Source organism: Panthera uncia (genome assembly GCF_023721935.1).
Source record: "Panthera uncia isolate 11264 chromosome A3 unlocalized genomic scaffold, Puncia_PCG_1.0 HiC_scaffold_12, whole genome shotgun sequence".
Classification (NCBI taxonomy): domain Eukaryota; kingdom Metazoa; phylum Chordata; class Mammalia; order Carnivora; family Felidae; genus Panthera; species Panthera uncia.
This window is the reverse complement of record NW_026057579.1, coordinates 37807157-37823178: the sequence shown is the minus strand read 5'-3', so window position 1 is coordinate 37823178 and position 16022 is coordinate 37807157. Positions and strand designations below refer to the sequence as shown.

The window sequence follows — 16022 nt, the reverse complement described above, 5'->3', positions numbered from 1 at the left end:
ACACGTGACCGGGTGCGTCTGCTGTGTCCGAAGCTGGTTGGCGCCTGTTGCGCTGAGGGGATACGTAGATAGGAGTGAGCATCCACTTTTTGCTTCTTAAAACGCCGGAACATTCTCTCTGATAACATGTTCCCCTGCATTTGCCTGCTGGCCCTCCTGTCTTCATTGCCTCGGGGTCAAAAGACAAACACAGTAAGTCCAGGTTGACCGGCTGACACATCCCTGTCAGCCATCTTTTTTCGTCTTGGTAAAATAGAATTAAACATTTAGCATAGGAAGCCACTCGTTTTGTAGACACACGCAGATCTTCCCGATACAGATAAATGCATCCGGCGCATAGCATAAAATTAAGTTATTAACTTTAAATTTGTGGAAATTACAAAATGAAGTTATCTGGATGAAAACGGAAAGCAGTGTTCTAGATTTGGGCGGGGGGGGGGGGTTTCCAACAAGAGTTCTCCTCCCCGTGTTCTGCCGGTTGTTCAACGTTAACGTTTGTAGGATTTGCTCATCTCTTGCTTGGTGTCCTTCTCGCCTAATTACACACGCAGCGGTGACAAGTGGCGTTGCGCTCAGTCCCTGCTGCCGTCCGGCCTCACTGTCCTCGCCCGCGGTGGCGGGAGCCGCCCCGAGCCCAGCAGGTGCCGTGTGTCCGAGTGGCTGCGATTTGGTCACGTATCCCCTGTGTCTTCCAGAGCTGCAGGAACTGGAGGGCGGCGGTCGACCTGTGCGGGCGCCTTCTCACCGCCCACGGCCAAGGCTACGGCAAGAGCGGGCTGCCCACCAGCCACACAGCAGACTCGCTGCAGGTACGGCCCCTTTGGGTGGTCGAAACGTGGGGACACAGAAGGCGCCCGACCTTTCGTGCCACTGAGAAAAACCTGAGACGAAGATGGGCTTTCGTAGCCCAGATTGCACGCCAGTACGGCGGACTCTGGCCTTCCTGGCCCGATGGCGCGGATGCGAGCTGATTTCCCACCGTGCCTCTGCGCCCAGGGCCTCCGGCCCCTCGGAGCTGACCGCTCACCCTCGTCGCACAGCCCTCTCTGACACGCGCCCCTCCTGACTCCGTGCCCTTCAGTGCCCTCCCCAGACAGGGTTCTGTCCACAGCTGCCCTCCCTTCACGCCCGCGCCCACTGGACTCCTTCTCCTGCCCGACAGGATTGTCCGACTGAGACGATTAGACGAAATCACTTATGTCGTTCTTACCAAGCTCAGGAGTATTCTCAGAAATGCGTGGTTAGGCAAATGTGCAAAGAAACAAAGTTTGGCCTTTGTTCAGATGCACTGGAAATCAAGCTCTGCTACCAAATTCATAGTAAATAGGAATTTCTGAACTTGACCCACGTAGGCAACCTGTCGTTTCCCTTATGTTTTGTGTTTCAGCTTTGGTTTGTGAGGCTGGCGCTACTGGTGAAGCTGGGCCTCTTCCAGAATGCCGAAATGGAGTTCGAGCCCTTTGGAAACCTGGATCAGCCAGATCTCTATTACGAGTACTACCCTCAAGTGTACCCGGGCCGGAGGGGTAAGGCACTGGTGCTCCCCGTCCGTGCCTTTGCGTGCGTTTGCTTTGCTTTGCTTTGCTTTGCTTTGCACGTAAGTGTCCTCCCTTTTCCTTCTGTATCCGGGCTGGAAACCTCAAGTAAGTAACCCAGCAGCGAGCCCTGACTTACCGAATGACCTCGCTGGGTTTTCTAAATGCACTTCCCCGGACATAGCGGTCGGTACAGCCATCTGAGGCACCTGCTACAAGACAGCAGTGAGATTGGGGGTAAGCACCGGTGGTGGGTTTTTTCAGACTTTCTGACTGTGCTCCGGAGTAAAACATACTCATACATCGTGACTTACTGCAAACATACGCATAGAAACAAAACCAAACCCCCTTGCAACGGTACTTACTCTGTGCCATTTTCTCCTAGTTCTGTCCTGATTTAATTTACTTAAAAGTCTGGTTGCAGTCCCCAGGGAGCCCCAGGGAGCCCCAGGGAGCCCCGCCATCATCTGGAAAACCTGGGCTGCAGCACGGAGCAGCTGTCAGGAGGCAGGAAGTAGGGATTGCAGGAGGGAGAGCACAGGTGACAGAGAACCTTCCGGGGCACGAGCAGCTCAGGTGGAGTGAATGCTTCTGGGCAGAGAGCCTCAGAGACGTGTTGAAACCCCGCAGATGTTCCTGTGAAATGTAAACCAGCTTCGGGAGGACTTCCAAGAGGCCGCAGACGTAGTTACCGAAGGCAGGGCTCTGCAGTCAGACTTCCTGTAGGTCCTGCCCCGCACTTCCTGCAGTGCCTCTGTCCCAGCACCCTTTCCAGGACAGCAGCGGTGATTCTCGGGCGTCGCGAAGATCGGGCAAAGCCATTTATGTAGGTTGCTCAGAGCGGGGGCTTCTGCCCAGTAATTACTGCGTTTTGGCTGTTTTTTGTATTCTGTTCTTAATTCATCAGTAGACACCATATCTTACCACCACCTCTCGAAAGATCACCTGGTCAGCACTTGTGGGACGTAACAGGAATGACAAAGAAAAGTTCTGGTTCTCAGGAAACCCAGAGCCTGATTAGAGGTAGAAAATAGAAAATCGTAACCGGACAAGGGAGGACAAAGGCCCTACGAATAACGAAGATAGTGGTGCCATAGAGTTTTCAAAAAATTAAGTCAACTTCTTACTTGGTTAATATTAGAGGTAGGTAAACAGATGAACTGAGACTAGAAGGAAAAACACATTTCTCAGCTTCTGTCTGTGTTGTTTTTCCTTAAAACGGCACGTCCTGTTTCTGTGGAAGGGACAGAAGGAGCAAGCTTTCTGCATTCTCGGGGCTTTCTCCTTCATCGTGTTTACTCCCCACAGGGTGGGGAGTTGCGTAGACTCGGGGTCAGGAAGGGGACAGCAGGGCCCCGTCCTGAACTTCTTCCCAGCCAGTGGCCCGTCAGGTCTGGCGGGGCACAGACGAGAGCCAGGAGCCGCCGTGAGTGGAGCCTTCTCGAGGATGCCCCAGTCGCCTGGTGTTATCACAGGCAGAGGAGGTGGGACAGGGGGTGCCGGGCTCCCCGTCGGTCCTGCCACTGCTCGCAGCTCACGTCTGCCTTAGGTCCCGGCCAGGACCCTCCCTGACTCTCTACCCATGCTCCAGCTCCGGAAGCCCCAGTGGCTGGTTGTCGCAGTCCAGCTGTGGGTGAGCCCCGCATCCCCCCACAGCCACAGTGGCTGGAAATTCTGGAAATTCAGACCACACCCTTTGGAGGGTGCAGCCTTCTCTGGTAGCTCAGGGCACACTTCTCTGGCTTGTAAATTAATCGTGTCCTTTCTCGTCTACACTTTCCAGCCATTTGAGGTCCCTCCCTTCCCTGGAAGGTGATGAGCAAGCTTCCACCCTAGAAAGGAGTGAGTCTCTGTGGCCACTTCTTTTTTTTTTTAATTTTTTTTTAATGTTTATTTATTACTGAGCGACAGAGAGAGCAGGGGAGGAGCAGAGAGAGGAGGAGACACAGAATTCGAAACAGGCTCCAGGTTCCGAGCTGTCAGCACAGAGCCCGATGTAGGGCTCGAACCCACTGACTGCCGAGATCGTGACCTGAGCTGAAATCCGACGCTCACCCAACTGAGCCACTCAGGTGCCCCATCTGTGGCCGCTTCTTAACCACTCTGATGGAAAGGTGCCCAACAGAGAGGTTCGGGGCAGTATCCAGGGGGGGTGTTTGGGGATATTTCTGCCCAGTAAATCAAGAGAAGATAGGGTATTCTCACACTTGTCACGAGGAACAGCTGTGTTCCCTTCAGCGTAAACGGTGTTTCTCCCCACCCGCCTGGCCGCAGCCCTGTCCCTGCTGTGTGGTCCTGCCATGGGGCAGAAGGCTGCACCCTCGGCCAGCCCTAGGGGTTGGCAGCTGGCGTTGATGGGTGTCTCGTCCTCAGCTGACAAAACTCAGCTCTGAGTTCACAGGCCCGTCTCTCAGTGGCTCTGAACTACCAGCTACCCCAAAGCACACAGCTTCACAAATGCTTCGATTTCTGTTCCCCTTGAGGTCCAGAATTGTAGATTCAGAAGGACTGTTCGTGCATCAGCCGCTTCTGGACTTACACGGGTGTTGAAGAATACGTAAGAGACGAGAAGGCAGGTATTTCCTGTGCTGGCCGGTGACAGCCTTCAGCCCCTCACTACGTCCAGCCTTTCCTCTGAATGCTCGGCCCCCGCCCGTGTGCCCTCTTCTGTGACACCGTCCTGGAGACTCCGCCCCTCTTCACCTTCTCTGAAGAGAGACGTTGGTGGAGCTGCTCCGAGCTATCTGCATAACGAGGAGTGAGATTTCAGGGCCAGGTGTGGACTCCCTGTCATCCTCAGCCTCAGTTTTGAGGACATACTTTCCCAAAGATGTGCGGACAAGAGAGCCTGCTTCTGATCCCGCCTGAAATTAAATTGCATGGGGATACGGATAAAGAGAGGATAGTAGCCATGCATCATTAAGCAGCTAATTTAAGTTATGAAGTAGACATAAATCATACGTACATTTCAGCTAAGGCGTGTTAACATTCATCCACAACGATATGCTGAATGCTTACTAATTTTTCTTCTCGTTTTGTGATGTAACCAGCATAAATGTAAGTTTTGATTCATTCATTCGTTTTAGCTTGCAGTATATAAGCAAAGCAAGTCATTAAGATGTGCTTTACAGAGGAGGCTATAACAATGCAGATAAGTAACTTTTATGAATGAGCTCTAATACATTTTATTTAAATATTGGGCATAATTTTTACCCACTCAGAATATTCATTGCAAGATATGTAATGAATCATGAGTAAAAATCATGAAGTGCTGTGTTTTGTTTTTCCAATTTCACCCAAGAAAGGAACAGTAACGGCAGCTTTGTACATTTCTCCCACATCTCGAGCAATTTCGTAGTTTCCGCCTGTCTCGAGGGCACAGTGTGTGTGTTTCAGAAACTCAGCACTGTCTTTTAACAGGTTGTTTGAATTCTCCCCCTTGCTGGAAAGGAAGAGCAGTGGCGAGCAGCCCCAGGCCGGACCCCGTCCCCCCACCCCCGCCCTGCTGCCCTCCACCGCACTTTACTGCTGCCTCCCTTCTGATGCTGTACGTCTGTCCCTGTCCTTCGGGGCCCAGAGGTTGGGGGAGGAGCTGCTTCATCAGGCTCTTGCTCAGACTTCCGACAGCTGGGTGAGAAGCGGCTGCTCAGAGCTCAGACTCCATGTTTAGCAGCAAAACAGTGGATTATGAGCAGACTTGAGACAGTAGGGTCACACCCGGCCACCGAGCTCTCCCCGTACTTGTCACCAGGTGCAGGAAACTCAGACAGTCAGTGCTGGTGGTGAGAGTAGAGGATGTCAAAGCAAGAAGGAAAATTGAGTTCCATGGTGACACCATGTGACCTCTGTGCCCAGGACAGAGAAAAAGAAAGGTAAGTGTTTGAAACAGAAGTCCCCTAGCTGTGAATTCTAATTGTGTCCGGTAGGGTCCTCTTTAAACTGCTCAGGATGCCGTCATTGCAGGCTGCCTGGGGAGCTCAGTCCATTGAGTGACCGACTTCAGCTCAGGTCACGGTCTCGCAGTTTGTGAGTTCGAGCCTCGTGTCGGGCTCTGTGCCGACAGCTCGGAGCCTGGAGCCTCTTCGGATTCTGGGTCTCCCTCTCTCTCTGACCCTCCCCCGCTCACACTCTGTCTCTCTCTCTCTCTCTTAAAAATAAGTAAACATTAAAAAAGTGTTTTTAAAAAAGTAACAAGCCCAGAGCAGTTACGTCTGTGTCATTGGAACCGTGCCATCAGGCTGAAACGGGCGAAGACCCCTACCATACAGCTTTCTGAAATGCGGTCGTCGCTGAGCCCCAGTGCGCTGTTGCCGTGAAGCCCTGTGGGCCTGGAGGCGGCTTTACCGGGAGGACCTATGAGCAGGAGGTAGACGGAGGGTCTACCCTCTGTGGCGGCTGACCTGCCTCTGCCTGGAGCTGCGGAAAGCCGAGACGGCCGTGCAGAGCGCCCCGGGCCCCCACGGGCCCCGGATGTACCCCGAGCCCCTTAGCTTTCTGTAACACGGGCAAGACAGAAGAGCAGTAGGCTTGGCGAGCGGTTCCCCTGTGGTCCCCAGCCGTGCCACCTTGGACCCTGTAGGCAGACCCCCCGGGACCTCCCTGCACACCCCGGGGAGCCCACTGCCACCCCAGCTTTTGAGGTGGAGGTGACAAGGGGAAATGGCAGGGGGGCCACAGGCACCAGCCTTTACCCAAAATGAAGAAAGTTTTTGTTTTTGTCTGTCTTTAACGTTGACAGCTGTGGAATTAATGCTTGGTGTCAGGGCTTCAGAATACCTTTCCAAGCACAACACCCTGTTTCACTTGTGAGAATCCTTCCTCACATGCCTGTGATCGCCTCCTCTCTTTAATTTGCTTTTAATCAAGTTGTTTTCATTTTGTCATTTTTAACACTAGAACAGACCACTTTCCTCTCTGAAGGGTTTGTGTCGGTGAGACTCGTGGACAGGGATTGCATCCGTGGATGATGTAACTAGATCATTCGTTGTGTCTCTGGGTTAGCATCTTTGGCGTGGCACGTTTGTCACTGTTGATGGTGCTGGTACCGATACGTGATTATCGACGACGGTTCACTCCGTGTTGTACGTCTTCTTTGCGTTTCTGTCTTCAGAAACGATGACCCGGGCGCGCTTCTGACGTAGGTGGTGTATCCAGTCATTCCAATTCGGCCTGTTGCGGGACAGTAAGATTTTCCAGAATCCCACCACCGTTTTTTATAATCTGCTGCTTGGAATTCTCTCTCTCGTTCGAAAGAAAGATGGTCAAACACACAGCACTTTGGGTTTTCAAAGTACTTCTCGGGCATGAAAGAGTTCGCTTGACTTTCTCTGTCGCTGGAGGAGAACTTTGAAGCCAAACAATGGGAAATAAGTCTGTTTGATGACCCTCAGTGTGATGTTTCGGAAAGGCAGTGCCTCCTCCGATGCCGAGTTCGGGTCTGTGCGTCCAAGTTATTAGAGTTCATTGTGAAGATACCGTATGAAATCGTATTTCAGGACGTGATCCTTACGGACGACCAAGTCAGACCAACACTGATGGGGCAGACACTTGACCCGCGTGCTTCACGTCTGCACCCTTCCGTCACCTACCCAGTCCTCTGGGAGTGGTGGTAAAACTGCCGGTGTCTTCTGTCCTCTCCTGCCCTCCCTCCAGAACGCTGAAGTTTGTGTTTCTGGTCGCAGGTCTAAATTTGGAAACTTTTTGGAGTGCCTGGGAGGCTCAGTCGGTTGAACATCCTACTTCGGCTCAGGTCATGATCTCGTGGTCCGTGAGTTCGAGCCCCATGTCTGGCTCTGTGCTGACCGCTCAGAGCCTGGAGCCTGCTTCCGATTCTGTGTCTCCCTCTCTCCCTGCCCCTCCCCTGCTCGTGCTCTGTCTCTCTCTCAAAAATAAACATTCAACAAAAAAATTTTTTAATAAAATTGGAAAAAAATTTTTAACACATAACTATACATGATGGCTCAGGATTAATTGTTAATCCTGTTTCAAATGTCTTACTTTTTTTTTCCATGACAAAATCAATTCACCTCCTCTGCTTAGGTTAGACTTCCAGTTTATGCTACGTCAGAACTTGGGGGCATTTATCACTCGAAGTGCATTTCCAGTCTTTTCTCAGAACAAATCATCATAGACATGGAAGTAAGCGTTCCATCTGGGTTCCGTTCCTGTCGTTAGAACACCCGTGGAAGGCCTCGTCTGAACCTGTCTCCCACGAGAAATGCCGTGGTTACCAGATACTGGTTACGGTCGGTCCCGCGTGGATCAGGCACAGCCACTTTAGGCTCGCGTGGGCGCGGTGTGGTCCAGTCCACAGCGTCTGCTCGTGCCACGCGGCACCGGGGCAGCAGTGAATTTCCCACTCAGCTAATAAATCCTCTAGGGTGCTTCAGGACTTGGTCAGTATGGTTCTGGGCTCGTTATACTTAAAAAGCAGCATGGACATTGTAGGTTGAGGGTCATTTTATGGCGAAGGTGAAGGGCACTGTGTTCTCTCTGAGACATAGACATCCAGTGACCTGTGTCCCAATAACTGAGCAGCGGAAGGAGAGTCATCAATGACAGCAGCTCCTCCGCGTTCTGTAGGGGAATCAAGGCAGACAGGAAACCGGCAAAGCAGGACGAGATGTGGGGGGAATCACGTGCAGAGCAGTGACCCCTGCGGGAGGTCCTACGTGACCTGGACGTGACATGGAAGTCCCCGGGCAGAGGCCCTTTGAGTGTGTGCTGTTAACGCGGGACAGAGGGCCCACGCGGTCCCGTTAGGTGCTCTCTGCGGGACATCTGCACACCTGGGCCTCACAGCAGCGTGGCCGTCTCAGGCCCCCTGCTGTGCAGGTGACAGAAAAGACCCCAGGAGGACGCCATCCGCCCAGCACACACAGCAGGTGAGCAGCGGAGGTCCAGGCCGTCTGCATGGCCAGGCTGCTGCCTCCTGAAGCAAGGGGCACATCCCTCCCCAGAGAAGCTCCCGTGCCTCCTGTGGTCGGTGTCCTTTGTCGCTGCCCAGCACGGAGGCCCGCTTCTCTCTGGCGCCCTCCTCCCCAGCTCCCCGAGCCGGCCGCGTGGGCTCACTGCCCTGCAGAGGCTGTAGGCATCCGTGTGGGAGGACCGTTTGCATTTCGTGTTTCCTGAATGATTGATGGGGACGCTGCTGCCAACCTAGATCTGGGCAGGTCGTGGCTGTGCGTGGGTGGGAATCTTCCGGAAAAAGCACATCCTCTGGGAAGTGTTGGTCCTTAAGGATTTTGACCAGCCCTTCATTTCGGGGCTCGCTGTCCCTGCAGGGGAGAGGCCTCCGGGCTCGCGTGGAAGGCGTGCATACGTCATCGTCCTGCTCAGCCAGCGCCGCCTGGCCCGGAGGGCATCCCGGAGTCGCAGCATCAGGCGCAGGGAGGCCGGGTTTGTGCAGACCCAGAGAATCGGCGTAAAGGTGCTTCTACCTGTGTGTCTTCGAAACAAGCAAAACCAAGTCCTCATCATTGTGAGGAAAGCGGCTTCTGCCTGTGCTGTGCGGAAGGGGGGAGTGGCTTGCCCGGGGACAGTGGTCATGTTGTAGGTCCAGGCCCGGGCCCGGCCTGCAGAGCAGACGGTGCTGACTTACGTCAGCCTGTTCAAGCTGGAACCGATCCACGGCGTCTCTCCACCTGGTGCTGTGTTTTGTCTCTACGAACAGTGTGTTCTTTTTCTAGGAAGGGGCATTGTTTTCTTTCCGATTTGTTTCATTTTTCTCTTTCCCATGAGGCTGGGAGGTGTGTGCCTTCCTTTCATTTTCTAAAGCTGTTCAAGACCTTCTCGGTGGTACCGGGAGAGAAGAGGAGGAATTCTGTCTCCTTGTGCAGCCCTAGCTCCAGGTGCCTCTCAGAAGGTCACAGGTAGGGACAGAGCTTAGGGGAGCCACACTCGGGCTCACTCTCGCCCGCCCACTTTCTGTCCTCACCTCCCAGATTCAGTCACAGAGCCGTGCTTGTCGTCACCTGCCGCTGACGTCTGTCCTGCGTCCGCGCCGCCCGGGCTCCCCACTGGCACCTGGCGCGGCGTGCTGCAAGGGCTCGGGGTTGGCAGGGCGGGTGCGGACGAGCGGGGACGGGGGTGTCCACAGACCGCGCGCAGAGGGAGCTGAGGCGAGGGGGCAGCACGGCCAGCGCGAGGGGACGCAGTAGCTCTCCTGCCACAGAACCCCGAGCGCGTTGTTGTAGGTTCTGTTTCCTGTCTGGAAGGGAGGACCCGTGAACAGAGGAGCGGATGGCCTGGTGGCAGCGAGGAAGCCAGGAGTTCCGTGGACCTGTTCCCTCTGTTAACACCAGGGCGAGGGAGGACGCGTCAGTATTTCTAAGATAGCGTGCTAAAATTTTTTAAAAACGTGTTAAAATTTAGTTCTAGGAGAATTTTTGTTCCACGAGCATTAGTTCTGGACCTTATTTATGTCCCCACATTCAAGGAAGAACAGAGTAGATTTTGTGTTTTCCCTCCTGAGAAGCAGCCGTGGGGGGAGCGGTGCCCGCGGTCACCTGTGCAGGGGCCGGCTCCGCGCAGGACGGACACACGCGCGGTCTCTGTGCTTCCCCGGCCCCTGGGCCCTGTCGTCTCGGCACGCGGCAGGGAAACAACACGGACCTGAGGAGGAGGCGTCGGCCGTGCGACGTCTGAGGACAGTTGTACGCGATGCCGACTGCGGGCTTTCATCTGGCCCTGTGAGCTAGGATGCGGTCCCGCGGCACGTTTGTGCAAATCCAGATCACGGCTGCACAGTCGCCTTTGGGTCGGCACACTTGGGTGTCACGTCAGCGAGGTTGTGGTTCCGAGTAGGGCTGTGCACCCAGACCCCCGGGGCCCCGTCAGGTGGACGCTCTGACCTAGGTCTGGGGGTCCCGGGGTGGGGCCGAGACTGCGCTCTACCGGGGCCCCGGGGCTGACGCTGCGGGGTGGAGGCTCCCCTCTGAGGGGCCAGGTGTCGTGTGTTTCCCGTAGGGTTTGCTGTGAGCTTTGAGCCCGCCTGGGTGTATCCTTGTTCTCTGACATCTGCACATTCTTCTTCCTGCTTGCCTGTTTTTATGCAGTTAAGTAAAATGACTTTGATCTGTTCCTTAGCTCTTTCAGCTAAAAAATGAATATTTCGTTCAAAGCTGTGAACTTCGAAGCTACTCCTGCTATACAGAAAAATTACATTTTCAAACTACAGACCGCTTTGCTGTGGTTTAACTATAAAACTGCACGCATGACCACTGGCATTGCAAAGTCCACGTACAAAGTAGTTGGTGCTTGGAAAGTATTTTCCATAGAATTAACTCCATATCCACTTAGGTCCTCAGGTCAGCCCATAAAAGCTTGTTCACCCGTTAAATGTACCTTGAATAAAGTATTAATATTCCTCTTTCGACTATAACTGGCTACCTTTAGTATTCCTAAGGAAAAAACACTTTTTTTTAATGTTTATTTATTCGAGGGGAAGAGAGAGAGAGCACACGCAAAAGAGCAGGGGAGGGGCAGCGGGAGAGAGAATCCCAAGCAGGCTCCATACTGTAGAGCCCAGTATGTAGAGCTCCATACTGTAGAGCACAGAGCCCAACGCAGGGCTCGATCTCACAAACCATGAGATCATGTCCTGAGCTGAAATCAGGAGTCAGATGCTCAACCGACTGAGCCACCCAGGCGCCCCTGTGGGTTTTTTTTTTTTATTATTATTTCTAATTTGAGATCCCAAACCCTTTTTCTTTAAAGAATGGATCTAATTTTATTTTTATTCATGTGGCCATTCACATATCCCGACAGTGCTTAACTGAAAATTGCATTTTCCTTCAGTGATTTGGGGATACTGTCTTGTCCAGTAAATTCTGTGTGCGGTTGGGCATGTCTTCTCTTTTTTTGGTAAATCATCTTTACTTTTTCGGATTCTTTAAGGTTCACGGTAAAGTTTAGCATTACAGAGAGTTCCATATGCCCTCTCCTCTGCGTACGATTTTATTAATATATTATTATTATTAACATCTGTAAGCATCTTGCGTTCCTGTGCTAAATTTGTTACGATAGATGAACCTATACTGGTTGGTCCATTAGGATTAAAAGCCATTAGCTTAGAGTTCGCTCCCGGCGTTGTATGTTCCGTGAGTCCGGACAAGCGGGCAGTGATGCGTATCCACCATTCTGGTACCCTGCAGGATAGTTCCACTGCCCTCAACGTCCTCTGTGTCCTGCCTGCTTGTCCTTCCCCTCCCCCCGGCCCCTAGAAACCACTGATCTGTTTGCCTCTTCAGTTTTGCCTCTTCCAGATTGTCTTCTGTTGGGACCATATAATACGTAGCCTCTTCAGACGGGTTTCTCTTACATGGCGGTGTGCCTTTAAGATTCCTCCAGGGCTTCTTGTGGTTTGCTAGCACGTATCTTTTCATTACTGAAAAATACTCAATTGGCTGCGTGTACCACGGTTTATTTATTCATTCCCGTATCAAAAGACGTCTCGACTGCTTCTGGTTTGGGGCGGTTACGAACAAGGTTGCCGTCGACGTTCTCGTGCAGGATTTTGTGCGGACGCGGATTCTGCAGTTACTTGGCTAAGCGCCTGGAGCACTGTTGCTGGCTCCTACGGTAAGCCCGGCTTTGGTTCCGCTGTGCCTGCCAGGCCGTCTTCCAGGGCAGAGCACCGTCTTGCGCTCTCCCCGGCGATCAACGCCATTTCCTGGTGCTCCTCATCTCCGCCAGCGTGTGGTGGTGGCATCTTGCCGGACTCCCCGTTCTAGCGGGTGTCTGCTGGTGTTTCACTGCCGTTTTAGTTTGCAGTTTGCAGGTCCCTAATGACAGACGTGTGACGGGGAGCATTTCATATCTTATTTGCCATCTGTATACCTTCGTTGAGGCACCTGTTCAGATCCGTTGTCCATTTATTAATTGAGTTGTTTTCTTGTTGATTTTTAAGAGTTATTTGTATATTTTGGATACAACCCCTTTCTTCATGAGATGTGCATTTTGCCAGGATTTTCTGTCACTTCTCATTCTCTAGACATGGTCTTTCACAGGGCAGTTCTTAATTTTAATGAGTCCCAATTTTTTTTCTTTCACGGATCGTGTTTTTGTATCTAAAAAGTTATCACCGAACCCAGGTCACTTAGATTTTCTCATATGTTCTGTTCTAGAAGTTTCACAGTTTTGCATTTTACGTTTAGGTCTCTCACCCACTTTGGGTTAAGTCTCGTGAAGGATGAAGCTCTGTGTTTCGATCGATCCCCTACGTAGATGTCTGGTTGTCCCAGCACCATTTGTCAAAGGGACTGTTCTCCCTCCATTGACTTCCCTTTCCTCCTTCGCTGAAGATCAGCTGGCTGGGTTTAGGAGGCCTGTTTCTGGGCTGTTCCCATCCATTGAGGCGCTCGTTCTCTTCCTTTGCTGGGGTCACAGTAGCTTAATAGTAAGTCTTAAAGTTTGGGGTGTCCGTTCTCCAGCGTTGCCCATGTCTTCAATACTGTGTTGGATTTTCACGGTCTTTGCGTCTCCACCTAAAGCAGACCACCGCCGGTACGTCTATGTCCACAAAGTAACCTGGGGGTTTTGACTGCGTTTGCACTGAATCTGCCGGGGGAGCTGCGAGGAACGGACACCCTGGCGATGTTACGTCCTCCTGTCTGTCAACATGGGGCGTCGTTCCGTTCGTTCACGTCGCCTTTGACTTCTTTCAGCAGAGACTTGGAGTTTTCCTCACACAGTTGTAGCTATTCTGTCAGATTCACCTCTTACTGTTTCATTTGTGTCGGTGCTAACGTCAAGGGTAATATGTTTGTAATTTCGAATTTCAGTTCATCGCTGGTACGGCAAGTCAGACCGACTGACTCATGTATTATCCTCGTATCCTGTCCCCTTTAGTTGCTTATGTTTGGGAGGGCTTTTTGTGTGGTTCTGTTCCATTTTCGTGTCAGTCTTTTGGGATTTTCTGCATAGACGATTTTATCCTCTGCATAGAGGGTTTTATTTCTTCCTTTCTAATCTGTACATCTTTCCTTTTTTTTTTTTTTTTGTCTTATTGCATTCATTAGGGACTTCTAGTATGATGTACAATAGGAGTAAAAAGAGGACATCCTTGCCTTATTCATGATCTTACAGGGAAAACGTCTAGTTTCTCATCATTAAGTACACCCGGAACTCAACACCCAGAAAACAATCCAGTGAAGAAATGGGCAGAAGACATGAATAGGCACTTTTCCAAAGAAACATCCAGAAGGATGACAGACAGATGACAAGATGCTCACCATCAGTGTCAGTTGGGTGATTTTTAATAAACAGTGTCTTTCAAGGAATTGGTCCATTTCATCTAAGTTATGAAATTTGTGGACATAGTTGTCCTTAATATTCCTTTATTATCCTTTTAGTGTCTGTATGGTGAGTAGTGATGTGCCCATCCCTTTCATTTCTTTTTTTTTTTTTTAACGTTTATTTATTATTGAGAGACAGAGAGACACAGAGCGTGAGCAGGGGAGGGGCAGAGAGAGAGGGAGACACAGAATCCGAAGCAGCTCCAGGCTCCGAGCCGTCAGCGCAGAGCCCAACTCGGGGCTCGAACTCCCCATGACTGTGAGGTCATGACCTGAGCCGAAGTCGGACGCTCAACCGACTGAGCCACCCAGGCGCCCTCCCTCCCTTTTATTTCTAATATTAGGGTTCATGTCTTCTCCTCTATTTCTTTGTTAGCCTGGCTAGACATTTATAAATTTTACTCATTTTGTCAGAAAAACAGCTCTGAGTTTTGCTGATTTCCTCTGTTGGTTTCCTGTTTTCAGTGTCATTGATTTCTGCTTTAATTTTTATTTCTCCCCTTTCTCCTCTACACGCCCTGCCCTTCTGTAGTGTTCTGAGATGGAAGTTTAAATGATTGATTTTAAGATCTTGTCTCTTTTCAAATATATGTGTCTAATGCTATAAAATTCCCTCTTAGCACTGCTTTTCCTCAATCTCACAAACTTTGATAAGTTGCATGTTCATTTTCACGTAAGTCCCACATGTGTTTTAAATGCAGAAACTTCCTCGGGTACGTGGGCATTTGCCAGGGTGCAGAGCAGATGGCTCCCTGCCACCTGTTCGTATATTCAGCTCGTTTCTAAGGTGGGTCTGGGAACTTGCAGTAGAATGTTTGTTTCTGTGTTGATCTGACAGAGTTTGAAGAGATCTAGAGATCTTCTTTCTCTGCAGGTGAATTCTGACCCACGCGGGAGCGATTGTCACCTGTTCTTTACGTGATATGAAAGGGTGTATCACTTCCCGTGTCAGCGCAGTCCCACGTTTAGTGATGCTGATGGTCAAGACATCTTTCTAGGAGGCCAAGAACAACTCATTCCAGAATGTAAACTCAGTCATCCATCGTTTTTAGACATAGGAATTATTTAGTGTCATCAAGAAAGAAATTTTTTTCCAAAACAAACAAATTCAGACATTTAAACTTCAGTAATTGGCATCTTTCTTTTGTCCGGACTTACAATTGCAATGCAACCTATCTTCTGTCGAGTTCCTTATCTTCGCCTTCCCTCTTCAGATCTTTCTTTCAGTCTCTGCTAAAGACCCTAGAGCGTCGTACAGTTCCAAGAGGACTAAGCACAGGCGAAAAGCCATGCTAGCGTGGCCCGTGGCAGACCCTCCCTGGTGATTAATGCTTAGGCCGAGGGACAGGCTGGGGCCCAGAGACGCTGCGTCGCTTACAGGTGTCACACAGCTTGTTTTCTGACCATCTTCCAAACTGTATTCGGGATCTAAACACCGACGCCTTCGGTCTGTGTTCAAAAGCCCTCTTCTGACTGTGTGACCGCCCCGTGTTGTCACTTCCATATCCACGGTCTCCTTTATAACCAGCACAGGCCGTTTGATCATTTTGACGGTTTACGCGTACTCCGTGTATATACCAGGTGTCAGATTCCAAACCGTATCAGAAGAGACATTCACAAAAAGATTCCCTTCTTCCGAGAGCTGACGCAGCCCCTTCGATTCCCGTGCGTGAGCCCTTCTTCAGAGCGCCACCCTCGCTCCCCCGCAGCACGCTGGCCGGGCTGCGTGGCCGTGAATTACCCCCTGCGGGGTGGCCCTGGGGGTGGAGCTTTCACGTGTGGCTCCCCTGCCTCCCGTCGGGGCACCTGTGAGGTAGAGCTTTCCCTCCAGAGCTGCGCACACGCACCCACACAAACCACCGGATCAGGGTAAGCGCCGTCCTCGGGACCTGGGCCTGAGGCACATCTTCGCTCACTTTCCTCCCCTGCTCCCCCGTGCCTGGCGGGCCTCCTTTCGGGGTCGGCTTGTGGGCAGCCTTCTGTTTGAGCTTGCCTCCCCGAACAGATAGAAAAGATGCGGCGGCTTTCGCCGCGGGAGGGCACAGCCTCTGGTTTCTACATGGTTACCGCACAGCTATGGAAACAGTAGGGACATCGCCTTCGCCTTTGGTCCTTGTGGCGCTTTGCCGAGAAAACCGGCATACATTTTACGACGGACACCATTGCAGACTTTACCGAGAAAGGAAGGCGT

General features: G+C 51.6%; 1 protein-coding gene across 3 annotated transcripts in view; it reads left to right on the top strand.

Moving 5' to 3' along the window:
• The window catches only part of TRAPPC12 (trafficking protein particle complex subunit 12), an 85997-nt gene that overhangs the window by 30463 nt on the left and 39512 nt on the right, over positions 1 to 16022 (top strand). For all 3 annotated transcript variants that reach the window (XR_007462486.1, XR_007462487.1, XM_049652610.1), the window contains exons 4-5: positions 696 to 809; positions 1388 to 1526. Coding sequence is in view for 1 of the 3 variants with exons in the window: in XM_049652610.1 (XP_049508567.1) it covers positions 696 to 809; positions 1388 to 1526 (253 nt within the window). In the remaining 2 variants the exon portion in view is untranslated. The remainder of the gene's footprint in view (positions 1 to 695; positions 810 to 1387; positions 1527 to 16022) is intronic.